General features: G+C 34.2%; 1 protein-coding gene across 1 annotated transcript in view; it reads left to right on the plus strand.

Moving 5' to 3' along the window:
* Positions 1-27,387, plus strand: part of BRIP1 (BRCA1 interacting DNA helicase 1) — a 182,801-nt gene that overhangs the window by 18,759 nt on the left and 136,655 nt on the right. The window contains 2 exon segments of the mRNA XM_079131358.1: positions 17,908-18,198; positions 24,115-24,336. Of these exon segments, the coding sequence (XP_078987484.1) occupies positions 17,908-18,198; positions 24,115-24,336 (513 nt within the window).

Below are 27,387 nucleotides of genomic sequence, written 5' to 3' on the forward strand. Positions count from 1 at the left end.
TCCATTTTCTTTCAGGGCTTGAAAAATGTTGTTCCAGGCCCTTGTAGCTTTTAGGGTCTGGATTGAAAAATCTGCTGATATCCGTATTGGTTTCCCCCTGAATGTAATTTGGTTCTTTTCTCTCACAGCCTTTAAAATTCTGTCTTTATTTTGTATGTTAGGTATTTTCATTATAATGTGCCTTGGTGAGGGTCTGTTGTAATTTTGTGTATTTGGAGTCCTCTTGTACATGATTTTCCATTTCATTCTTCAGATTTGGGAAATTTTCTGATATTATTTCATTGAATAGATTGTTCATTCCTTTGGTTTGTTTCTCTAAGCCTTCCTCAATCCCAATAATTCTTAAATTTGGCCTTTTCATGATAACCCATAGTTCTTGTAGATTCTGTTCATGATTTCTTACCATCTTCTCTGTTTGGTCAACTTTATTTTCAAGGTTAAATATTTTGTCTTCAATGTCTGAGGTTCTGTCTTCCAGGTGTTCTATCCTATTGGATATGCTTTCTATGGAGTTCTTAATTTGGTTTATTGTTTCCTTCATTTCAAGGATTTCTGTTTGGTTTTTTTTTTTTTCAATATCTCTAACTCTTTATTGAAATGATCTTTTGCTTCCTGTATTTGCTCTTTTAACTGTCGATTGGTGTGATCATTCAATGCCTGCATTTGCTCTTTCATCTCATCATTCAGTGCCTGCATTTGCTCTTTCATCTCATCGTTTGCTTCCCTGATCATTTTAATTATGTACATTCTGAACTCCTTTTCTGTCATTTCTTCTGCCATGCTGTCAGTGGGTTTTATTGATGTAACATCTAGATTTGTTTGGGGCATTTTCTTCCCTTTTCTCATATTATTCAGGTATCAGTGGACTGCTGAGATAGTGCAGATTTCCTCTATTGACTTATAATGTCCCTGAAGATTTCTAGTATATCCCCTCTTAGCCTTCAGTAGGCTGAAGTCTTGGAGGAAGTTGATAGTGCAGTGCTCCACAAGGAAGCTGCCTCTCTAGGGGTGGTGGCCTTCAGGTGGGGTATATTCCCTGCTAGTGGGCAGAGGTACCTCCACTTGTTGACCAATGGTCATCCAAAGGGGAACTAGGCTGCGGGCTGAGGCAAGGCCTGTTTGGGCGTGTGTCTCTGATTTTACCGTCCTTGTCGGAAAACCTCGCCCGCCAGGGAAGACTCACCTGGTGGGGAGGTCTCGCTGGTCATTTCCCCTCCTAGAGATTCCCTTCAACCTACAGCTACCGCCTGGGCTGGGATGCCTTCCTCTGCAACGTTCCCAGGGGCCCGGACTTACCTCCTGGGCCTGGGAGCCTCACCCTTCACAGTGAGTCTCCTTAGGCTGCCTCTCCTCAGAGAATCTGCCCGCAGTCCTGGAACCTTTGCTCCGCCCCTAAGCGTGTCTCTACGCGGCTTTTCCACCAAGAATCCTCCTAGGTCCTGGGACCCTGCTCTGCACCTAATCGCCTGGCTATGCGGCCCCTCCTCTGAGCAGCCACCTGGAGCCCCGTACAATCGCTCCGAGTCCCAGAGACCCGCTGCTTGCCTCTTCCTCCAGACAGCCACCCGGTGTTCCGGTGGGGTCACCAGGAGTCCAAGCAACTCACTGCGCGCCTCCTCCTCCTGCCAACCGCCCATAGCCCTGGGCAGTCACTCCGAGTCCAAGTGACCCACCCCGTTCCTCCTCCTCCTCCAGGTAGCCCCCTGGGTGTTCAGGAGTGGTCACTCTGAGTCACTCTGAGTCGCTCTGAGTTCATGTGACCCACTGCAGCTGCCTGGAGCTCTGGTGTGGCCACTCGAGACCAAGCGACTCACCGTGCTCCTCCTCCAGGCAGCCCCCCAGTGTTCAGGAGCGGTCGCTTTGACTCCAAACAACTCACCACTCGCCGCCTCCTCTGAGCAGCCGCCTGGAGCTCCAACGCTGTCACTGGGAGTTCATGCGACTCGCCGCACTCCTCCTCCTCCTCCTCCAGGCAGCCCCCTCGGTGTTCAGGAACGGTTGCTTTGAGTCCAAACAGCTCACCACGCAGCTCTTCCTCCGGCAACCGCCCGTAGCTCTGGTATAGTCACTCCGAATCCAAGCAGCCACACTCCTCCTCCTCCTCCTACGGGCAGGCCCCGGCGTTCAGGAGTGGTTGCTCTGAGTCCAAACAGCTCGTCACGCTGCTCTTCCTCCTCCTCCGGGCAGGTCCCGGTGTCAGGAGTGGTCGCTCTGAGTCCAAACAGCTCTTCTTGCAGCCCCTCCTCTGGGCCGCTGCCCGGAGCCCCAGTGGTTGCTCCGAGTCCCAGCGCTGTGCTGAGCGGCCTCGTCTACGACGCTCTCAGTTGTCCAAGTTCACTGCTCCAGCGGAGGGGAGGGGTGTCTCGCCAGGCAGCTCTGCTTCGCAAAGTTCCCTGCGTTCCGGGACTACCGCCCCATCCGGGACGCCTCCCCAATGGGAGAGACTTACACGGCTGCTTTGAGTTGGTCCCAAGTCTCTCAATATCTCCTCTTTTGAATCCTGAGTCCTGGAGCAGCATGAAATGCGGCCACCCTCTAGTCCGCCATCTTGAAACCTCCCATATTTTCTTTATCTATTCATCTGTTGAAGGGCCCTAGGTTGGTTCCATAGTTTAGCTATTGTGAATTGAGCTGCTTTTAACATTGATGTGGCTGCATCACTGTAGTATACTGATTTTAAGTCCTTTGGGAATAAACTGAGGAGTGGGATAACTGGGACAAATGGCGGTTCCATTCCAGGTTTTCTGAGGAATCTCCGTACTGCTTTCCAAAGTAGTTGCACCAGTCTGCAGTCCCACCAATAATGTATACTCATACATTTTCCCCACATCCTTACCAACACTTATTGCTTGTTGAATACCTGATTTGAAGCCAGGTATTTTAATTGATTTCTCCTTTTGGTTATGTAGTATGTTTACATATGTTGATTATTAACATTATGGTCTCACTAAGTGTAACTCCATCTGTAGCTTAATATGTATATCTTTGTACAGTTTTATTTTTATGCCAGAAATTTCATGTTTTCTTCCTTGGCTTTAGGTGGTATAACTTTTTCTATAGAATGGAATGATTTTTCATAAGTAGGTGATTTATTACTCATAAAATGAGAGGATTTTGGTTTCTGGTAATTTCTTATAAGTTTGAATATTAAACATCCTGAGTCTCTCAGTCTAGTAACTCAAATGATAGTTTCATTTGTGTGACACAGAATGAGTTTATAATGAAAAGCACATACATATAAAGTAATTGTATATGCTTTATGTATTGTTAGACAAAAGAACCCCATAAATTCTTAGGTAAAATGATCTCTGTTGTGAATTTTATTTTTTTCCTTGAAACAGAAAATTAGAATAAGTAATTATAATTGAAATAATCATTAAAAACTATATATATATAGTCTTAGTGAGTTTCCCCCCTTTTGTATTTTAGTAAATTATCATTAAACATAGCAAATATCTTATGGTGTTCATCATTAATAATACATCTACTTTTCCAGATAATTAGGACTAATCATCTCTATGTACGTGAAAGATGATAGCTACTTTATTTAAAGAGTAAAGCTACTTTATTTAAAGAATGAGATCTTTGAGTATCATAGAGAAGTATGTCTTTCCTTTTATGAACTTATTTTGATGTCTGGTATACCAGAGACCCTAGTTTTGATCCCCAGCACAGGAGGAAAAAGAAAAGTAGTGTCAATACATTCTCTTATCAATACAGTCTCTTATTGACTAGCCTTCCAGTTTCTACTCCTCATTCCCTTTCCTGACATTTTAGATTCATTTTTTTACATTGATAATTCATGTCACAAATCTAATGAGGCATTAGTTTCCATGTAGTCAATATATTGTTAAAAATTCTATTTTTGAGAATAATTAATGTTAACATTCTGATATTTTGTTTTACCTCATTATTTTTTCTAGGAGTTTTTAAAATACATTTTCATAATTGAAAAGGTATTCTTACACATGGTTATGTCAACTTTTAATTTGTTCATTAAATATTTTTATTTGATTTTACTAAAATCAGATTAATAATTTATTAAATAATTTATTAATTGAATGGATATTTAGATTTGATTTTATGTAACAGTAGTGTATTATAATTATTATTGCCTGGTGTGTAGGAGAAACTTGGGTCCAGTAGAGTGCGCTGTTGACCTTCTGATAAAATGATGGTGGGCAGACCTTGGGCTTTTTCTTCCTTCCTCCTCCCCTTTCTTTCCTCTTTTTCTATTTAAGATGTTCTCTAGATTTTAAAAGTCATTCTCTCATAGTTTTAATTTACCTGTGTTGAAAATAACTCGTTAACATAACTTCATATATATGGTGATGTGATGCTTACTGTCTGCCAGATACTCCTCTAAACACTTTATTAGTACATTTTAATTATACAGAATAATGAGTTTCATTGTGACATATTTAGCACTTTAGCAATACTAATTTACCTGGAAAATAAAGATTCATATGCCAATGCGTATTTATCAGGCTCTTTTAACTTTTCTTTGGGTTTCACAGTTTTTAAAATAAAATAATTTAGGACTTAGAGTGTTGATTTTTCCCTAGTCAGACATGAGAAAATTCAGGTACAGAGTATTTAAGTAATTTGTTCACATCACAAAACTGTTGAGTAGAGGCTGAGTTAAAACACAAGCAGTTTGGCAGTCCCTCTGCTTTTCTACCTCTGGATAAACTCTTCCAGATGACCTTTGGGTAAAAGTTCATTTTTGTATTATCACAGGTCATATTTATGCAGTAGTATGTGGATATTTTTCAAAATATTTCCTGTTTTAGTCTCCCAATACGTAACCTTTATCTTGCTAATACTTACGAAAGTTTACAATTATATTTATATGTAAGTTTAACTGTTTTGTTTACCTTATTTGGGCTGTCCTTAAGAATAAGTGTCATGTTTCTCTTTTTCACATTTTTATAATCAGCATCTAGCACAAAGCATCTAGCAGTTGGTAGGGATACACATATTTGTTGAATAAATAAAGGATGGTCTAAGTTAAGGAAATGCAGTTTACCACTACTTGTAGCTTATAACTTTTTCACAGATCCATATACTTGAGGGGATATGACAGTATGGTTAATTTTTTTAAAAAACTTTCTTCTGCAGTACATTTTAAATGTATTAGCATACAAAACTAAAAGACTAAAAGGTAAGTTGATGCTTCACATAAATAAAAGATTATAAACAGCTTTTGTTTTTTGTAGCTACCATAGGAGCAAGTGGTTAAATAATAAAGTTGAAGTATAATTTATTCAAGGGAACAGAATTTTTGAAACATATTCCAGTCACTTCAAAATAGTAACCTGTATTTCTTAAAAAGTTAATAATAATATTTTGATAGATTTTTGAGATCTATATTTGTGCTAAATAATTTATATGTTTTCTCATTTGTTTATATCAGCACTGTGAAGGTAAGAAAGTTGAAGCCAAAAGACATTAGATGATTTGTCCATAGTCATACTACAGGTTAATGATGAAACCATGATTTGAATGAAGTTTTAAAATTGAATGAATATAAATTCATGGATTATAAATGAAGGGAAAGGAGAGAAAAAGGTTGGAAATTTTTGTTGTTAGCTGGTAATGAAAAAAGCAAAATTAGTAAGTGAGAAAAAATAGATTTTATTATTCAATACATGTGGCATTAAAATATCTTAAGCAGTCAGTCCATGGTAGTAGAGAGATTGTTTCCATTCCTCCTTCTGCTTCCCAGAAGTAAACAATACAGACTCATGAGAATCATTCTAAATCCTTTCCTATAAATTTACAACATATATTTTTCATAATTTATTGTTTTGCATTTAGCTTTTTTATTTATAGAATTTATTTTTAATAGATGTATGAGATCAGGCTCTAAGTGTATGTATTTCTAAATAGATAATTAATTGTTCCATAGTCATATGAAGAACAATTTTTTTCTGTTCTGAAGTTTTGCTCTTTTTATATTCTAAGTTGTTAAGTATGTTTGGATTGATTCCTGGACTTTTTTCTCTGTTAGTTTAAATTTTTTTTTGTTTCAAAATACTTTTGAAACAAACAAAAAGCAATAAAACCCTGCCTGAGTTCTGGTCTTCACCAGCTCCCATACCTGAAGTCAATGATTTTCAATCACTATATTTTTATTCTATTATTTATCTGTTTTTTGAAAATAACATTCTTATTCTGCTTTTGTCTTGAATTTTTGGTTTTAGAAATGTTTTCTATTGCCTTCCTACTATCCATCCTTCTCCCCCTAGCCTCCCACTATTTGGTGTGTACTTTATTCTGTAAATATAATTCACATCTGGTTATGATTCTTTCCCCAAACCAGGATTTATTTTTTTCTGGAACTAATAGTTGTCTTGTCATTTCCTTAGTTGTCCATACACCTGTGACTCTTCATCCTTAAACTGTTAGAAATTAAAAACCTGTGCATTCATTCACATATGTTAGCCGAGAATGTCCATAGTTTTGGACACTTGATATTAGTGGGAATAATGAAAAATACTTTTTTGATGTTGAACTTAATTACATATTGTTTAATGACATTGATTTTTTTTCTGAAAACAAAAGTGTTGTGTTTGTGTGTGTATTTGTGTCCCCTTGTACTGGATATTGAACCTGGGGGCTCTCTACCACTGAGCTACATCCCTATCTCTTTTTTATTTTTTAATTTTGAAAGAGGTTCTCCAAAGTTGACTAGGCTAGCCTCAAACTTGCTATCCTCCTGGCTTGGCCTCTAGTCACTGGGATTATAGGCATGGTAGTGTTATTTCTTAGAGAAAATTTGGATACCACCAAAATATATAGTTTTTAGCATTAATCTTAACTATCAGCCCCTGATATTTTGCCTGCTATTTTTACATGAGTGCATGTGCACACATGATTAGTTATTCATTGCTGTGTAACAAAACATTTGTTTATTTACCTTACTATTTTGGGGGGTGTCAACAATTTAGGTTTGCCTTCTGGGTGTTTCTTCTACTGATCTCAGCTGTTCTGCAGGTCAGGAAAGCAGCCCTGCTTCAGGGAATTGACTGCTTGTTTGATTGATAGTGAGATACCAGTAGCTCTCATTATCTAGCAAGCTAGTACTGGCTGATCTATGTGGTATTCCCAAGGTTCTAAGAGTAGTGAGAGAAGAAACCTCAAAGTCCAAATGCCTTTCCAGTCTCGATCCCAAGTTTGCTAATGTTCCAGTCACCAAAAGCAAGTCACATGGCTAAATACAGATTTAGGGGATGGAGTTCATGTCTTGGTGGGAAGGGGTTCAAAGTAACCTTGATAAGGGGCTTACGTAAAGGGGCATATATAATACTAAATTGGCAAAACTTGCAGTCATTTTGCTACTTGAAATATATTACAAATATACTTTTTTCTTACAAAATTTGGATAATAGTTATAACTTTACCTTAGAAACCTACTTTGTTCATTGACTAATTTTCTAGAAAGTGCAAGATTTAGAAATTTATTTATTGTTCAGTGTTTAAAAAGTTTGATACTCACTGGATGCAGTGATGCATACCCATAATCCCAGCAGTTTGGGAGTCTGAGGCATGAGGATTGCAGTTTGAAGCTAGCCTAGGCAACTTAGTGAAATCCTGTCTTAAAAAGTAGAAAAGGCTGGGAATGTAGCCAAGTAATAGTGGCCCTGGGTTCAATTCCCAGTACTGCCCCTGCTCCAAAAAAAAAAAAGACACTCAAAATTACAGAATTATAGAAAAATTAGAAAATACGGGTTGCAGTTGTAATGTAGGTACACAACACATAACTTATTCAGTGTCTCCCTGGCAAAAAAAAATCTCCTCCCAGACTCCTTTAGCTGTGATATACCTTACCCATTCATGCCCAGATTCCCCCAAACTAGCCTTACAAAGGATAATAAAATGGCATGTGTGCAGGTTGGATGCACTAATGGCAGATTCCTCTTGATGCCCCACATGGGGCCAAGACCTATTGGTTTTTGTTGATTGTTTGTTTATTCTCTACTCTCTGGTATAAGAATATACCTTTGAATTACCCCCTTGGGTAACAGTGATAAGGTTAATGAAAAAAAAGGAAGCATATGTGTTTATTAAGACTGTCAAGAAGAGAAACTACTTGTGAAATGTCTTACAGAAGAGTATGGTGTTGGAATGACCGTTGCATATAACTTGAAGAAATGATTAAAGTTCTGTGCTGAAAGTGGTGAACATAAGTTAATGAAAAATAGAAAAACACTTCATAAAATTAAAATGAAGATCTTGATCATGTATTGAAAAAGCAGATCTGTTAGTATCATAGTCATGCCACTTAAGGACATGCTGATTTTGAAGGAAGCAAAGATCTATCATCTCAAATTGGGAATTGAAGACTGATTGTAAAAATTTAAGAAAAGTCACACTAAATTTTTAAAGATTTGTGGCAATAAGGCATCTGCTAATCACAAAGCAGTGTAGAAATTCATTAATGAGTTTGCCAAAGTCACTGTTGATTAAAATTTGACACCAGAACAAGTATACAGTGCTGATTACATGTCACTGTTTTGGTGTTATTGCCCCAGAAAGATACTGATTAACAGCTAATGAGACAGCTGTTACAGGATTAAGGATGCCAAGGAGAGAATAACTGCTGGGCTCTGTTAATTTAGCAGGCATACATTTTTGAGACACGTAAAATCTTGCTTCCTTACTGTTTTAAGGTAGTGAATTTCTTTTTCTTTTTTTCTTGGTGCCAAGGATTGAACCCAGAGCCTTTTGCATGCTAGGCAAGTACTCTACCACTGAACTACAGCCCCAGCCCATTAAAGGAGTAAATTTTTTTCAACCCATTATTTGAATGGAAAAGGCATGAATCACCAGAGGCATCTCTTCTGATTGGTTTCACAAATATTTTGTACCAGTGGTTTATGCTTATTTGCAGGAAAGCCAGACTGGATGACAACTGTGGCTATTTATTTCAATTAATTAAAATTAAAATTCACTTACTCAGTTGCACTAATCATATTTCAAGGGCTCAATAGCCCCATGTGGCTAATGCCAAGTATATTAAATAATGCAGATATCGAACATCCCATCACTGGAGAAAATTCCACTGGATGACACTGTGTTAGGAACTTGTATGTTGATGACAACATCTTAATTTGCAGTGTCTATGAAAAAAAGCAAAACTACTTTGTATAGGTTTTGTTAATAGAATTTTGGTCAATATGTGGAAAATAACTTGATACATTAGTATTGTTTTCTCCTTTAATAAGTTCATTGAGAAAGTCTGAAAAATATCAAAATACCATAAGGAAGAAAATAAAAATCACCTATAATCCCAAGGATTTTCAACAAGCCTTTTCGAAATATTTACAAGTGCACATATGAGAAGTGTACAGTTGGATTAATTTTCACCAACTAAGTAATATGTATAAGTCTTTTTTTATTGTTGTTTTTACCAGTTTCTCTGTTTCCAGGTTCTTTCTGATTCATGTTTGGTTTTTTATTTATTATAGTTCTGGGGATTGAACCTAGGACCTCATATATAAGGGAAGTGCTCTACCTCTGATCTACAACGCCAACCCTGATTTCTTGGATTTAATAACCAAGCTGGGAACATAAATGTTTTTTATATCACATTAGGAGTCATATAATGCCAATTTGTGTCATTACTATTCATGCTACATTTGACCACTAGCCTAAAGTGGTGACAATCAGGTCTCATCTTTGTAAAATTACAGTTTCCTTTGATAATTAATGTGTAATCTCTGGGGTGACACTTTGAGAGTATGTGAATATTGTTTTCCCCAACAACTGTTCACACAGTGATTTAGTGTCTATTTATGTAGCTTGCCTGAATCAGTTTTTATATGAGACCTAAATAGTGATTGTTTTTTAGAAATTTATCATTCCATTTAGTGATTGTTTTTTAGAAATTTATCATTCCGTTTTTAGAAATTTATCATTATAGTCTTGAGCCAGGATTTCTCTGTAAAGAGCTTTTCTTGCCTTCCCTCCCCTTTTTCTACTTTGAGTCTTCATTTTTCCTTCTGTTTTTCTTTTCTTTTTTTCTTTTGCACTATACTGGGGATTGAATCTAGGGATACTCAACCTCTGAGCTCTGTCTTTAGCACTTTAAAATTTTTTATTTTTTGAGACAGAGTCTTACTAAGTCGCCCAGGCTGGCCTCAAATATGTAGTCCTCCTGCCTTATTCTCAGGAGTAGCTGGGATGTCCAGTGCCCTGCCATCTTTTTTTTTTTTTTTTTTTTAAACACCCAGGTTTTATCATGAAGTTGGTCAGTGTGATTCAACACTACTTTAAGACTCATTGCTATAATCATGTCTGTGTAAAGTGGTATTAGATCAGTAGAATTTTTGCTTTATTACTGGTTGGTCATCTTTATGATCTATTTGTTAACTGAGAATTCTTATTGCATAAAATTGTTCTAATATAAATTTAGATAAAAATTATCCCACTTTGGCTCTTTCTTGATTAATTCTACCAAAACATAGACTTTTCAGAAACTGCAGCAACTGTGTTAAGGAATTCCCATTTACGCTAGGCAAGAAAGTAAACAGTAAGTGGAGAGTAGGGTAACAAACACTTATGGTATCAAAAAACAACCGTGAAAAGGATCTGTCTTAATGTGCTAGCCCATTGCAGTTTAACATATTGCTTACAACCTTCACAATAGAATATGAGTGACTTCAGTTACACATTCCAGGAGACTGGCAGTCTGTTACAATCAGAGTCTAAACTTTAGAGCAGGCTAATTTACAGCGATGGGATGAAGAAAGTTGTGGATTTGTATTACACACTCTCACCTGACACTGTATCTGATCCCCTTACCTGCTGATTGACATCTTGAATGAGCTCTTTGAAGCAAGTTCCAGCTTAATTAAAACGTTTGCTTGGTTAGCAGTGATCTGTGAAAGCCTGTGATAAATATTGAATCAGGTTCACCTGCTGGTTGCTGTGAGTGGATAAACAGCTGCTTTGTGCAGTCTAATCATGAAACTGGCAATAGAGTACTACTGCTGTCTGAATTTTTAAAAAAAGAATAGTTAAAAAGGTTTAGTTATGTCACTTTTGCTATCTTACTAGAGTGTGTGTGTGCTTATGTGAGATTTTGCACAACAGGCATTCGGTATCTGTTTAGGTGGCTTGAACAACGGCAAACGATTGATAAAGTTAACAATAAACCTGTATTTGCCTCTAAGATTATATATAATTCAGTGTTCTTTGGCTCTTTACCAGTAGCTCTTTATGTGCATGACTTTTCAAAAGAAAAAAGGGTAATATTTTGTTTAGTTAAAAAGTAGATGAAAATGATCCTGTTAAAGCTTTAAGATTATAATTCAACTTCTATACAAATTATGCTTTATAGCAACTAGAAGAATTCTTTAAATTACTTTTTTAATCTGTGAAAAAGAGAAATATACATTAGTGAATAATCCAAGTATTTTAGCTTTTTGTTAATTTTAGGTAATTAACAACACAAAATAGACGTGTTTAAAAGCAGTGTATGTACCTTTATGAATTTCTCTTCTTTTGACTATCACTTTATTTCTTTACAGAAAGAATGTATCTAGCCAACATCGTTGTAAAGAAAATGCTGTTTCCATTTGATTCTCATTATAAAATCAGACATAAATTCTGGAATAAATTCCCTTACCCAGATCAGTCACAATCTGCTTTGAGCATCTGATAATAGTTATGAATTCACTTTCTAGAAATGCACACAAAATTGTGTCATGGTTTCTGGATGATCTCAAACCCTCTGTAACAATCCATGGACCTCATTTAAGAACCTGTTTCCTAATGGATTGTACACTTTGGGTGAGGAGGGGTTAATAAGAAAGTTATCTGCTGGGTTTTTAAACAACTGAGGAGAAACCAGAATGTGTTAGCCATGTTATGGTCTTTTGCAGCAATTCTAGCATTTTTTAAAAATACTTTATTTTAGTTGTAGATGGACATAATACTTTATTTATTTTTATGTGGTACTGAGGCTTGGACCCAGTGCCCCACATGTGTTAGGCAAATGCTCTACACTGAGCTACAATCCCAACCCCACTTCTAGTATTTTTGGAGTACAATTATTAGCTCCAAGGATTATCTATCATAGTGGTGATTCCAAATCGTCTTTTTGAAGGTTTTATACTTTTATTTGTATCATCAGTTTATTTGTAACTTTATGGGAAGAGATAAATTTAAGTCACACTTAGCCTGCCCAACATTGTTATTTTATATTTTTGTTGATACGTATAATTCTGTCTTATGTTTTTTATATACATATATTTTTTCATTGATGAAACTCATACAATTTATTTATTCATTCTTCAATAGATATACTTTGCGTGTTTCCCTTACTATTAGAACAATGGGATAAATATTTCTCTTGCATCTGTTTTAATGTGTAAGTTTCTTTAGCATGTATACTTGATGGTATTAGGCTGGGTCAAAGGGTAAATGTATCACTGATTTCACTATATCATCAATTTATTCTTCAAAGTGAATGTGCCAGTTTATACTTGGATCAATAGTATGTGAGAGTTGTTTCATATCTTTACAACATCAGATATGAAATGAAAATTATTGTTTCATTTAGTATTTTCTTCTTGGTGAGGTTAAACATTAGGTTACACATCTTTTCAGACATTTATTGGCATTTGTCTTTTGTGATTTGCTTGTTCTTAGCTATCTATTGGGTTTTTCCTTTTAAAATGGATTTATTGGAATTCTTTGTATGTTATAGATACTGATCCTCAGTTGGTTATGTGCATTACAAACATCTTTTCTCAGTCTGCCTTCTTTTCATCATTTTTTTTTTTGAAGGAAGCTGTCTTTTTATTCTCTTATCTTTTTAAATTTTTTTTTATAGTTGTAGATGGACACAATACTTTTGTTTTTAAAGAGAAATTTTATGTGTTAATGAGGTTGTATTTTCAATTGCTTATGCTTTTGGCTTATTAGTTTATTGTTTTAAGAAATCCTTTCCTACATTTGAACCATAAAAGATATTTTTCTATATAGGAACAGTGACCATATATCCCTGAAGCAAAAAATATTTGCTCTCTGGACCTTTATGAAAAAGGTTTGCTGGCTCTTGCTCTAAAGAGTCTCTGAATTGAAAGTTTTTGTTTTCCTTTATGGAACATAGTACAGATCTTGTTAGAAAATATTTGATTTAAACATCAAAAAATAATAAATTGAAATAATTTTTATGAATTGAAATTTATAGCTTGCCCTTAGGAATATTTATAATTGCATTCAGAAAATAATGCACTTAGAACCAACTTTAAACAATTCCTTAATTCATGACTGAAACCAATATTAATAAACTCCCCAAACTACACTTTGTAGAACAATTAATGAGAGAAACTCTTCATGTCAATTTGATGAAGTGACCCTTGTTATTGTCTTCTGCTTGGCTTGATGCAACAGGGATTCTAATGTTTCCTGAATGAATGGATTATTGAAATGAGATAGTACACATAAAGTGCTTAGTACAGGGACAGCCTTCATCAATAGTAATTATTATTAATAACCAACACATCAGTGCATATGTTTGTCAACTATAATGGCTTAAATGTTGGCATAAAGGGATTTTTCTTTTTGGCCTTGAAAAATAGCAAATTATCCAATCCGTTTTCTTTTCAGAAATAATCTTGATTTTGAAGTTCCTTTTTGACACTTACAGTACTTCAAATTAAAGTGTCCTTTAAACATCTGTCAGTTTTTTAAAAATGAGTATGAGTATAGTAGTTGGTTTAGGGACATTTAGTAGTAGTTTACCAATTAAAAACAATTTAAGTTATAGTTATGAAAACATCATGCTCAATGAATGAGTTAAATAAGAAATATATGGTTTCTGTCCTTAAGGACTTTGCAGTATGGTTGGAAAGACAATACATGTACATATAGACATTTATGGAAAAATCGTTACTGTTTTATTGACTTAGTTTTTCCTTTGCTTTAAACAAATCAGTTTTTTAAAGTCTCTACCTTTTCACATTTTTTATATACCTTTTTTTTAATATTAGCTAAACCCTTTTGTACCTGTTTTTTGAACTCAATTCATAGTGTCCTTTTAGAAACTCCCTGATGTACAGATTAGCACAATAACTTCTTTGGCAGCGAACTTAGTTTCTAACTATTTCCTTATCATTTTCCTTTTCTAAAAATATTAATCACTGTGCTTACTTTATTTTTCAAATATTTAGGCATACTGCTTTTTGGGAGGACTGGGGAAAGCTTGAAAACGGTTAGGAAACTTTAGAAGTTGACATTGTCATATCTTACTATTTTTCCCAATTATAAGTTTATGAAAGGAATGGTGGCCAGGACTCAACAGTTGGCCATTCATTCAAGATCAAATCCTCTAATTGTTCACTCTTTAGAAGAATTTAAATGTGTCTTTATATAATAGGGCAAGAGAGGAACTGGGAATTATTAAACACATAGAAAATTTTCTAAAGTCCTTGGTTGCTGACCTTCTAAGAACAGTTTTGGCCATTGTAAATTTAAAATGTATTTTTGAATGATTGACTTCTGTGTATGAAAACACCACAGCTGTCATGGTCACATGTGTCACTTGTGTTTCTTTTTGAATGATGACATTTTTATTGTTTCTTATGTTGAGTTTTCTTGCCTTTTGTTGAAGAGGACATTGGACAGTTAATAGCTGTGAAAAAGAAGCCATCTCTTAAAGAGTTGGATTCTGCCATTTATTATAATCACTTATATGTCTTAGAGTTCACAGTTTGGGGGAGCCTATGTGTTTTACCTTTTGACCTTCAGATATTTTGGATGATAGTGAATGCTTTTAAATTTGTTATTTTCCTAATTTTAAGATCTGTAAATTTAAGGAGTGAAAGGGAAAGGAAAACATTTTATGAAAAATAAACCTGATTATTTGTTTGCAGGAGAGCTACTTAGTGAGAGATGTAAAATTGTTTAATTTTAGTCATCTAATTGGTTCAAGACTCCTAGGTCAAAGGGTTTCAGAGAAAGGGCATAAAGTATTAGCCTAGTCATTGGATTAGGGCATAGTCTGACCTGTTGCCACCATCAGGATCCTTTCTCTTGTTTTCTTACAGCATTAAAAATTGCTGATTTTGGTACAAGAAATTCTCTTTTGTTGTTATATAAATTTCTGAATCCTCTTTTTTAATTTTTTTATTTTTTGGTGCTGGGGATTGAACCAGGGCCTTGTTCTTGCAAGGCAAGCACTCCACCAAATAAAGCTATCACCCCAGCCCATGAAGCCTCTTTGTGACTGCCACATTCACATTTCCATTTGCAAATATGATTATACCAACTCTTATTTTTAATTAGCTAAATGAGGTTTTTTTTGCCATGCTGGGAGTCAATCCCAGGGCCTTGCACGTGATGGGCCAGTGTCCTGTTACTACTAAGCTATATACCCCAGCTTCTTCAAATTCTGTAGATGGAAACTTCAATAGAAGATCATTTCTGAAGAAGTAATTCCTCTTTAAGAATGCAAAGGGAAAAGAATCAGCTTTCTTTTTAAATTTCCATCTTATACTCTACTGGCCTAACAACCATTTTTTAAGGACTGTACCTCAAATTTATAAATGGCATAATGACTTCAGATCGCTTTACAACTTAAAAAACAACAACAACAAAAAACATTTAGTATAAAATATGGCTATAATGCTTTATAATTTTCTGAATTATGGTGTAAAAAATCAATTTGATGTACCTAAATAAAGCCACTCTAGTAATACAAGTTTTCTGAAACTCATTTTCCATCTTTTGTTTTTGTTAGTACAGCTAGTAGCATGACATTTTAAGATAAGCATAGTATTCATTTAAATTATTAGTAGCAAATTCACCATTTTAAAAATTTAAAAGTTCAAATTGAAGTTACAAAACTGTATGGTTACATTCCTTTTTGATAGGAAAAAATTATGCAAAAGATATGTTCATGAAGATTATAAGTTATGCTAAGTTATTTGTGATGGGGAGTTGGTTTACTTTGTGTATTTCTATATTGTCTGAATATTTGGTCGGAATTAAAAGGTGTAGGTGATAAACTAAGTGGAATTAATGTTGAAAAGGGTTACATCAAAAGTAGGTTTTCTGAACCTGGAGAAGCAAACATTTTATTGGATTACTTTTATGCCTGGGTGTAATACATCCATACAGCACAAAATGATGTATTTGGCCCTAGTATTCTAATATTGAAGTGAATTTAACAGTATCACAAGGAAGAGAAATAGTAAAATTGAATAAAAAAAGATTGATGGTATGAAAAAGCAAACTAATTCTGCTGCCTGGAGTTACTTTGTTTTAATGTATTAACTAATTAATGTGTTCATTGCAAAGACCAGAAAAGAACTCATTCAAAATATGATATGATTTGCATTCCATTTTCTCTGACTATAAGTTGTTGGATATTGCAACATATGTAACATAAACCACACGTCAGCTGTTTCCTGCTTCACTGTTGACAAGAGCCCCATTCATAACTCTTCTTTTTATCCTTTCAGTGAATAAGTAATTATTCAATATAGAAGGCAGGATATTTGGAACTGGCTATTTAATGTGGCAGCACTCTGTAATGAAATCTGCTTTACTAGCAACCTGAGAGGGCAATGTAACAATTCCAGCATGGCTGTAACTTTATCTGCTTTGACTGACTGTTTATTTGGCACATCAGTGAACCTTTTATCCCAATGAGTGACAGCTCCAGAAGGGTCACATTTACATCCATTCTATCATGTATTGTAATATTTAATGGCGGACAAGGTTGAGTGAGACTAGTAACTTGAACTTGCTTTTCCACTGAGTTGAGGCTAAAAGACAGCTTGATCCTCAGTATTGTGGTGTAACATACTATGACTTAGCATTTGTTCATGAAGGCTAATCTTACTGATTACAAAAAAAAAAAAAAAAAAAAAAAACCGAAAACTTCAGTAAGTAGAGTTCTACTAAACGAAAACTTTCCAGTACAAGTTTTTTTAAGGTAGTGTGCTATTTGCCATTTTTTTCCCTGTCAGTGACCATTTCACAGTATTTCTCTTAAATGAAGCTTCATTTAAAATCCTTTGGTGTGGTAATTGAGGCTTTGAAGGGAGGAGTTATTAAGAACCAGATGATTCTAATATGTAGCGTAAACTTTTTCTTTTTTGAGAATTTGGAAATGAGATAAATATCAGGTAAATATTAAGACTTTATTCCTGATGTTATATGTGGTATATTTAAGGAGACAGTTACATAACTGTTTCCCTTATGAATCTGAATTAAGAGTGCAATTGTCCAGGAAGAGCTGTCCTCTATAATACTCTATAATAATTTTTACTGAAGGGTTTGCATTCCATTACATGTAATTCGATTTTCACGTATACTTTTCCACAGAAGCAACCTGCTTTCATTGTTAAATGTTAGTATTTTGCATTTATTTAGTACCTTTGCTGGAGAAGAATTTTATTTACTCATTTTTTTAGTGATACTTGAGATTTAACTTGATATTTCTATTCTTTTGTAAACTATATATAAGGTGCTTTTTAAAAACATTGACATATTATAAATTATCTTAATGAGCAATGCTATGAGCAAAACTATGAACTCTCAATTATAATATCACAAGTTTACATGAAACCTAAGCAAAAATTAAAATTATCTTCCTCTTTGTAATATAATTATTATAATTTATAATAGAGAAGGGTTAAAATGTACTTAAAAACAGTTGTAATTGCAGAGTTAGAGTGATATGTTAGAAACTTTTTAAAGAGAAAGAGGACTAATTTGAAATGGAATTTGTAATTTTTTATTTAATGGCAAATTTTTAGATATTATAATATCTTGACATTTCCTTTTGACAGTTGTGATTCATTATTGGTTCTGATTCCAAGAGAGATTTGATAGCATTTTATATGGTAGTCCAGACATTAGTTATTATTTCTTTCCTTTGTTACAGCCTCCTGGCCACTGTTCTAAGTGCTGTCATTCTACAAAACCAGGAAACAGTCAAGAGTCTTCAAATACCATTAAGAATGATCAAGGGGGGAAATCCAAGAGACCCAAAATATATTTTGGGACACGCACACACAAGCAGATCGCTCAGATTACTAGAGAGCTCCGGAGGACAGCATATTCAGGGGTTCCAATGACTATTCTTTCCAGCAGGGATCATACCTGTGTTCATCCTGAAGTCATTGGTAACTTCAACAGAAAAGAAAAGTGCATGGAATTGCTGGATGGAAAAAATGTGAGTAAAGTTATTTTGTTTTAGAGAAAAAATAAGGCTGAACAGATTCAAATTACTTAATGTTAAATTTTACATGTACTTTTTTTAGTGATAATCAAATAACTTATGCCAATCAAATTAACTGCTAGTATTTAGTTGTAGATGGACATATACCTTTATTTATTTATTTATTTTTATGTGATGCTGAGGATCAAACCCAGTGCTTCACATGCACCAGGTAAGTGCCCCATCACTAAGCCACAACCCCTGTCCCAATGTTGATATTTTTTGAAAAATAGTTTTACCATAAGAAATTTTCATTTAAGTTTAGAATTACAGATTTTGGTCCTAAAGCTTGCATATATTTAATTCCTTGAAATTAATTTCTGTCGTAGTTCAGATGTCATCTTTTTTCTTTAAATTCCTCTACCAAAAATAATCAAATATGGATAATGTCAGATGAAGAGATAAAAAATCTAAATGATTTAGTGGACTTAGATCTAATTATTATATTTTACATGTCTAAAAACCTCAGGAGAAGGTAGTTTATTTAGGCTATTTCTTAGAGAAAATTTGGAAAAAATTTTTAATTGAGTGCAAAATATGATTATTCTGTTTCATAATTCTAATTAGGACAAACTTCTCTTTTTTAAAAATTATATTAGAATATTAACTTAGAAGATTTCATGGATGGTTTTGAAATTTTCCAGGAAATTAGAATATTGGGTAATGAAAGACATGATTTTAAAATATTCTTTGAGGCAATATTATTTTGGGAGTATGTGTTCTAGTATAACTAATTTAAAGTTGAAGTTGTAAGTAGTGAAATTATACCCAGGAATCAGTAATTGAAATGAACAATGGTATCGTAACTTAATTTCAATAGTTGTTTTGTCTCTCACTACTATTTTGTCAGAGTTGATTCTACACAAAAGACTGTCAACTATTTTATCTTATGCTTTTCTTTCCCAATGCTTCTTTTTTTTTTAAAATGAGAATTTACACAAGCTTTATTTAGGGATATTCAAGAGATACCTTAATAGATATTCAAAGAATATGAGATTATAAAATAGTAGTTGTGAGGGATGCCAGTGACTTGCTTGGAGCCAGAAAGAAAATACAGAATTATTGTATCAAAACCATTATTGAAATTCTATAGTCCTATTTATGTCCATGTGAGTTCTTTCTAACTAACTAAGGAATTGTGATACCCTTGCACTATATATATTTAAAAGGTTCTCTTAGAGGAGAGATGAAAATATTAAAAAGTCATATGCTAAAAACAGAAATAAAGAAAAAGCTGTTCATGGCAAAACTCCACAAACTTCATAGTTAAGTAGACATCTTTCTATAAGTGACTAATTGATTTGTTGAATTTCTCAATGACTTGAATACTTTTTTGGCTATATAGTCTATGCAAGATGATTCACTAGCAGTGTTATTTAAAATTTTTAAAAACTTATTATTGAGAAAACTTGTTTTGTAAACAAATATATGTATTGATAAAATACCTTGGAAAAAGTAATTAAAAAGTTTAAGATTGTGGGGCTGGAGTTGTGGCTCAGTGGTAGAGCACTTGCCTAGTATGTATGAGGTACTGGGTTCAATCGTAAGCACCACACAAAAATAAATATAGGTATTGTGTCCATCTACAACTAAAACTATTTTTTTAAAAAGTTATTTCAAGATAAAGTCTTATTCATTTATAATTTTCTAGAATACTGCAGTGCTGGTTTTGTTTTTGATTGATATTTACTCTTATAAATTTAAAACATGTAAAAATAAAAATTCAATAGATTTCAATGTTCAGAATTTTTTATTGACCTTTAGTTTGTCTTAAAAGTGAACAAGTATTTTGTTGTTGAATATTAGTGATATGAATAATTGAAGATACCTGTTTATAGTTTGCCTTGACCTAATTCTACCTCAGAATGCTACCTCACAGAACATTCTTTTTCTTGTTCCCAAGCCCTCAGAGTAATTTGGTATTGTAATGGGGGCCAATTACAAAGTCACCATAGGTGTCTATGTTTACTATGACTGAATCACCAAAGCGAAATGATAAATAGATAATTGACAGTTTGAGTGAAAAGAGTTTAAAGTGTGATAATGCTTCAATTGACAGACTCGCCTCAGGGTTGTGTTACACTGCTAAAATGGATGAGCTTTTCTGGTTTTGCTCTCAGCCTGTACAAGGCTGTCTTTCTAAGTGCCCTTGAAGTGTAAACTTTCTGATTTTTTGGCTTGATCTGAAGGCACACATTTTTGTTCACTGTGTTATTAAAGTGCCCTCATACTGGAAAAATTATTCACTTGTCTATTAAAGGTTAATTTTTGTTTTAATTAAGAAAAAATGATTTTAACTAGAACCGGAAATGAGAATTATAAAATAATATTTTAGATATAGAATATCTGTTATTTGTTAAAATGTAGCCTTACCAGTTCATAATCATAGAATTCAAAGGACCTTAGTGATCATTTTGTACAAAGATACACTTTTGAAATTGTATGCAAGACAGTTGGAATTAGAAATGGTAACATCAGATTTTTAAAATGAGTCTGTATCAGACAGTATAATGATATTTGGCACATCTCCATCTATCTCTGGATCCTCAAATCACAGAACCTCAGAGATGGTATAGTCACTGAATCAGAAGGAATGTTTAAAAGGCTTCTGGTTCAGCTACTCTTTTGATGCTTAGTCACATGAGAAAAATAGGCCCTAAAGTATGCCTAGTTACACAAGTAATTAGCAAGAAAGGGAGAACAAGAACTCAAGTTCTCTAACTCCTACCCTACTGCTATTTTGATTCCACTAGAAACAAAAGGGAAAGCTGACATTAAAGTATGGGGAAGTTGACACAGTATGAAGGGGAAAAAAGGAGTAGTAGATGTTAGACAAAGTAAATGAAAAATAACGTAGAAAATGAACTAAATAAATATATTTAGGTGAGGCCTTTCCTCTTAATTATTTTAAATACTTTGGACTTCCCCTGAGCATGGCTGAATATAAAATCTTGGGAGTACTAGTCTTCAGCTGTTCATGTCTTATCTTTTGATTTGCTGGCATTATTAATAGATTATGAACCTTTTATGTTTACTCTGTTTCTAGCAGTTTGGCACATTAATGTATGTAATGATGTATGTATGTTTTCAAAACATTCTCCTTTTGAATGATTCATAGATAATAGTTGTGTGTATATGTGTGTGTGTGTGTGAATTTTTCACTTGTTAAGGATACATTGGGAAAGATATTTTTTACTTCAAAAATCACCTTTAATTTTTTATTAGTACATGGAATTAATGAAAATTAAAATGGCCTGTTATTCTACCACTTATTATTGAATAATTGAAACAGAAAAGTAATTGCATGTACATGGTTAGGAAATCCAGAGTTATAGAAAAGGATAAAATAAAAAAAGGAGCTCCCCTGGCCCTTCACCTGGTTACTTCAAGGAAATTACTGTGAAGTTTTATGTGTATTTGCCAAAACATTTAGAAACTGTATTTGCTGTAATATATGCATACTTCTTCTTTATCCTTTTTTTCTTTTTGTGGTACTGGGGAATGAACCCAAAGGCACTCTACCACTGGGCTATAAACCCAACCCTTTTTATTTTTATTTTGAGACAGGGCCTCACTAAATTGGTTAGGGCCTCACTAACTTGCTGAGGCTGGCCTCAAATTCGCAATTTTCCTGCCTCAACCTTCTGAGTTGTTGGGATTAAAGGCATGTGCCACTGTACTTGGCTTTGCATATTTATTTAAAAAAAAAAAACTTACATGAACTTAATCATTTTATACACATTATTCAATATCTATTTTTCTCACTTAACATTCGTCTTCAGAAAGCCTAACACATCATCACACAAACAAATTTAACTCATTTTTAAGGGCTATAGCTTCTGTGTGAATTTACCCTAATTTATTAACATGTCTGCCATGGTTGGTAGTCTTTAGGTTTGTTTTCAATTTTTTATCTGTTAAACAGTGCAATGTGTGGATATCTATATTATATATGTATATATATAAAATATATATATTCATATTAATGGTATAATTTAAAATTTTCATAATTTGGCAAATTGCCTGTGTACTTTCTACTATTAGAAGTTTATACTTCTACTAAACGGTGTGAATTTATATTTATACTAATTTTGTGCTAGGACTGGGTTTTATCAAACACCTTTTATTATTAATACATGCGATAAAATTTTTTACCTCCAATAATAGAATTTAAAATGATCTCAGTAGGTAACAAAATAAATAGAAATTACCACTGAACTTTTTGTTTCCTTTTTTTTTTTTTGCAATACTAGATATTGAACCCAGAGGTGCTCTACCTCTGAGCTACATCTCCAGCCCTTTTAAAATTTCATTTTATCTATTTGTTTTTTTCATTTTGTTTTGAGACATAGTCTCACTAAGTCTCTGAGACTGGCTTCGAGCTAGTGATCCTCCTGCTTCAGCTTCCTGAGTAGCTGGGATTACAGGTGTGTGCCATCATGTCCAGCGTGGTTGAACTTGTGAATATTCAGACAAAATAATGTTAAATCTTGCTAGAAACTATTAAAAAATACAAATAAAAACAAGAAAGTGTTATTCACTTTTAAAATAGACAAAGAAGAAAAGATAATATTAGTGTTGATAAGAATGTGGAAATGGGTAATGTAAAATGGAATATAATTTCTGATGGATAATTTGGTGATGTTTTCAAGAAACCTAAAAATATTTCATTGTCTTTGATCCCGTGCCATTTCCAAAAATGTATATTAAGAAATATTTAGAAATGGGCATAAGGTTATTTACTATATTATTTATAAAGCAGAAATTGATAATTGTCTTAAGTGTCTGGTAATAAGGAAACTGATTAACTATGACACATTAATTTAACATAGATGTTAAATTAATATATTAATTAAATATGAATATATACATACATGTGTATCTATGTATGTGTGTGTGTGTGTGTGTGTGTGTATGTGTGTGTATGGCAATGAAATAATACCTGGCATTATGAGAGGATTTTTCTGATATTGTCTTTAATAAAATAAGCAGAGAAAAATAATAAAAATATTTATTTATCATGGTTAGACTGTTAATAATCCTCAGTTCCTGGGGAAATTTTTGTTCTTATTTTAACATTGGGTTGTATTGTAGAGATTTATCTTTAAATAACATACATATAGAGGAAATATGAAATAAAATACATCAAAATGGTAATAGTACATTTTTGTGTTGTGGAATTATAATTTAGGATTTTGAGGGGGTACCCTTTTGTATTTTCTGCTTTTTGTAGTGATCTTAAGTTTTCCCCAGAAATGGTCCAGCCTACCTTTCTTCCTTCTCATTTATATTTGAATACTATCACATAGCTTAAATTGATTCCCCAGCACTACACACAAAAAAGGGTACAAAAGGGTCTGTAGAGAAAAATCTCAACTGTGCCAGTGCCCAAGTTCCTTCATTCTTTTCCTTAAAATCAACCAGTGACACCATTTTTCTTTGTATCCTTCCAGAATATTTTATGCCTAATATCACTTTGGTCAAAACAAGGCCACACAAACATAAATTTAAAATATTTTTCTCGAGTTAATATGGGATATCTGGAACTTAGCTAATCAGGAGCTCTTTCTAATTCTGAGTCAACTATTATCTCTTTAAAATGGTTGTGATTGTAGCCAGGTGTGATGGTGCTCTCAGCTAATAGGAGGCTGAGGCAAGAGAATCATTTGAGTCCTGGAGCCTCGGCAACAGAGACCTCTTCTCAGAAACAAGCAAATATGAAGTTCCATTTTAAAATATGGGGAATATATCTCTTCCATAAAACATTAGCCTTGTGACTTTAACAGTGTTTCTAAAATTCTGAGATAAACTAATTTTATTCCTTCTATCCCAATATGGGTTCATATTTTGATTATGCATATTTGTTTTTAGGGAAAATTCTGCTACTTCTATCATGGTGTTCATAAAATTAGTGATCAGCACACATTACAGACTCTTCAAGGGATGTGCAGAGCCTGGGATATAGAAGAACTTGTAAGCCTGGGGAAAAAACTAAAGGCATGTCCATATTACACAGCTCGAGAACTAATACAAGATGCTGACGTCATATTTTGTCCTTATAACTATCTTCTAGATGCACAAATAAGGGAAAGTGTGAGTATATATGTAAAAATTAGAACATTTTTTCTACTTAGGAGGATATATAGAATATAAAAGCTTTTGGATATTTTAATGTCTTTGTTTTTGTTTAATGTTGAGATTCTGTTAATATATTTACATAAAGTATTGAAAACATTAAAAGGTGTATTAAAAACTGAATTTTAGACCTAGTCATTTTAATTTTCAAAATAACAGAAATTTTAAGGACCTAGGAACTGATGTGGGATGATAGCAGGGTTTAACAGTAGACATTTTGGGCTGAAAATTCTTTATTGTGGTGGGATGTCTTGTGCATTGCAAGATATTCAGTAGCATCCCAGATTTTACCTACTAGATGCCAGTACCATCCCTACAGGTGTATCCATCAAAAATGTCTCCAGACATTGCCAATTGTCCTTCTTTTCATTCATAAATAGTCAGAATTATTTTAAAAAATTTTTCTAAAAAAACCATGTTGTTTTTTATGGACTTGTATTTTTTTTTAATTAAAATCTTTTATTTTTACAGACTGCATTTTGATTCATTGTACACAAATGGGGTACAACTTTTCATTTCTATGGTTGTACACAATGTAGATTCACACTATTCATGTAATCATACATATACGTAGGGTAATACTGTCTGTTTCATTCTACTGTCTTTCTGTCCCCCACCCCCCTCCCACCCCATTTTCCTCTGCACTATCCAAAGTTCCTTCATTCTTCTCTTCCTTCCGCCAACTCCCCTCATTATATATTGTCATGCACTTATCAGAGAAGACATTCCGCCTTTGGCTTTTTGGTTTCACTTAGCATGATATTTTCCAATTTCATCCATTTACCAGCAAATGCCATAATTTTATTCTTCTTTATGGCTGAGTAATATACCACAGTTTCTTTATCCATTCATCAGTTGAAGGGCATCTCGGTTGGTTCCACAATCTAGCTATTGTGCATTGAGCTGCTATGAACATCGATGTGGCTGCATCACTGTAGTATGCTGATTTTAAGTCCTTTGAGTATAAACTGAGGAGTGGGATAGCTGGGTAAAATGGTGGGTACATTTCAAGTTTTCTGAAGAATCTCCATACTGCTTTCCAGAGTGGCTGCACCAATTTGCAACTCCACCAGCAATGCATGAGTGTGCCTTTTTCCCCACATCCACGCCAACACTTATTGTTGCTTATGTTCATGATAACAGCCATTCTCATTGGAGTTAGATGAAATCTTAGGGAGGTTTTAATTTGCATTTCTCTTTTTTTTTTTTGACAATTTTTTAAAATTTTATTTTAATTAAAAATCATAAATTTACATAGGGCAATGTTGTTTGATTCATTCTGTTATTTTTTCCCTTCCCCCCTCCCCTCCCACCCCTCTTTTCGCTCTATACGGTCCTTTCTTCCTCCATTCTTACCACCCTCCTTATCCCTAACCCTAAACCTAACCCTAACCCTAACACTAACCCCTCCTACCCCCACTTATATGTCCTCATCCGCTTATCAGCGAGATCATTCGTCCTTTAGTTTTTTGAGATTGGCTTATCTCACTTATCATGATATTCTCCAATTTCATCCATTTGCCTGCAAATGCCATAATTTTGTCATTCTTCATGGTGGAGTAATATTCCATTGTATATATATGCCACAGTTTCTTTATCCATTCATCAACTGAAGGGCATCTAGGTTCATTCCACAATCTGGCTATAGTGAATTGAGCAGCTATGAACATTGATGTGGCTGTATCTCTGTAGTATGCTGATTTTAAGTCCTTTGGGTATAGGCCAAGGAGTGGGATAGCTGGGTCAAATGGTGGGTCCATTCCAAGCTTTCTGAGGAATCTCCACACTGCTTTCCAGAGTGGCTGCACTAATTTGCAACCCCACCAGCAATGTATGAGTGTACCTTTCTCCCCACATCCTCGCCAACACCTATTGTTGCTTATGTTCTTGATAATCGCCATTCTAATTGGGGTGAGATGAAATCTTAGGGTGGTTTTGATTTTCATTTCTCTTATTACTAGAGATGTTGAACAGTTTTTCATATATCTGTTGATTGCTTGTACATCTTCTTCTGTGAAGTGTCTGTTCATTTCCTTAGCCCATTTGTTGATTGGATTATTTGTATTCTTGGTGTAGAGTTTTTTGAGTTCTTTATAGATTCGGGATATTAGCGCTCTATCTGAAGTATGAGTGGCAAAGATATTCTCCCACTCTGTAGGCTCTCTCTTCACATTACTGATAGTTTCCTTTGCTGAGAGAAAGCTTTTTAGTTTAAATCTATCCCAGTTGTTGATTCTTGCTTTTATTTCTTGTGCTATGGGAGTCCTGTTAAGGAAGTCTGATCCTAAGCCAACGAGTTGAAGGTTTGACCTACTTTTTCTTCTATAAGATATAGGGTCTCTGGTCTGATTCCGAGGTCCTTGATCCATTTTGAGTTGAGTTTTGTGTAGGGTGAGAGATAGGGGTTTAATTTCATTCTGTTGCATATGGTTTTCCAGTTTTCCCAGCACCATTTGTTGAAGAGGCTATCTTTTTTCCATTGCATATTTTTGGCACCTTTGTCTAGTATGAGAAAATTGTATTTATTTGGGTTTGTGTCCGTGTCCTCTATTCTGTACCATTGATCTACCTGTCTATTTTGGTACCAATACCATGCCGTTTTTGTTACTATTGCTTTGTAATAGAGTTGAAGATCTGGTATTGCGATACCCCCTGCTTCACTCTTTCTACTGAGGATTGTTTTAGCTATTCTGGGTTTCGTATTCTTCCAGATGAATTTCATAATTGCTTGCTCTATTTCTGTAAAGTACATCATTGGGATTTTAATTGGAATTGCATTGAATCTATATAGCACTTTAGGTAGTATGGCCATTTTGACAATATTAATTCTTCCTATCCATGAACATGGGAGATCTTTCCATCTTCTAAGGTTTTCTTTAATTTCTTTCTTTAGTGTTCTGTAGTTCTCATTGTAGAGGTCTTTCACCTCTTTTGTGAGATTGATTCCCAAGTATTTTATTTTTTTTGATGCTTTTGTGAATGGGGTAGTTTTCCTAATTTCTCTTTCTG

Source organism: Sciurus vulgaris (assembly GCF_902686455.1).
Source record: "Sciurus vulgaris genome assembly, chromosome: 3".
Lineage (NCBI taxonomy): Eukaryota > Metazoa > Chordata > Mammalia > Rodentia > Sciuridae > Sciurus > Sciurus vulgaris.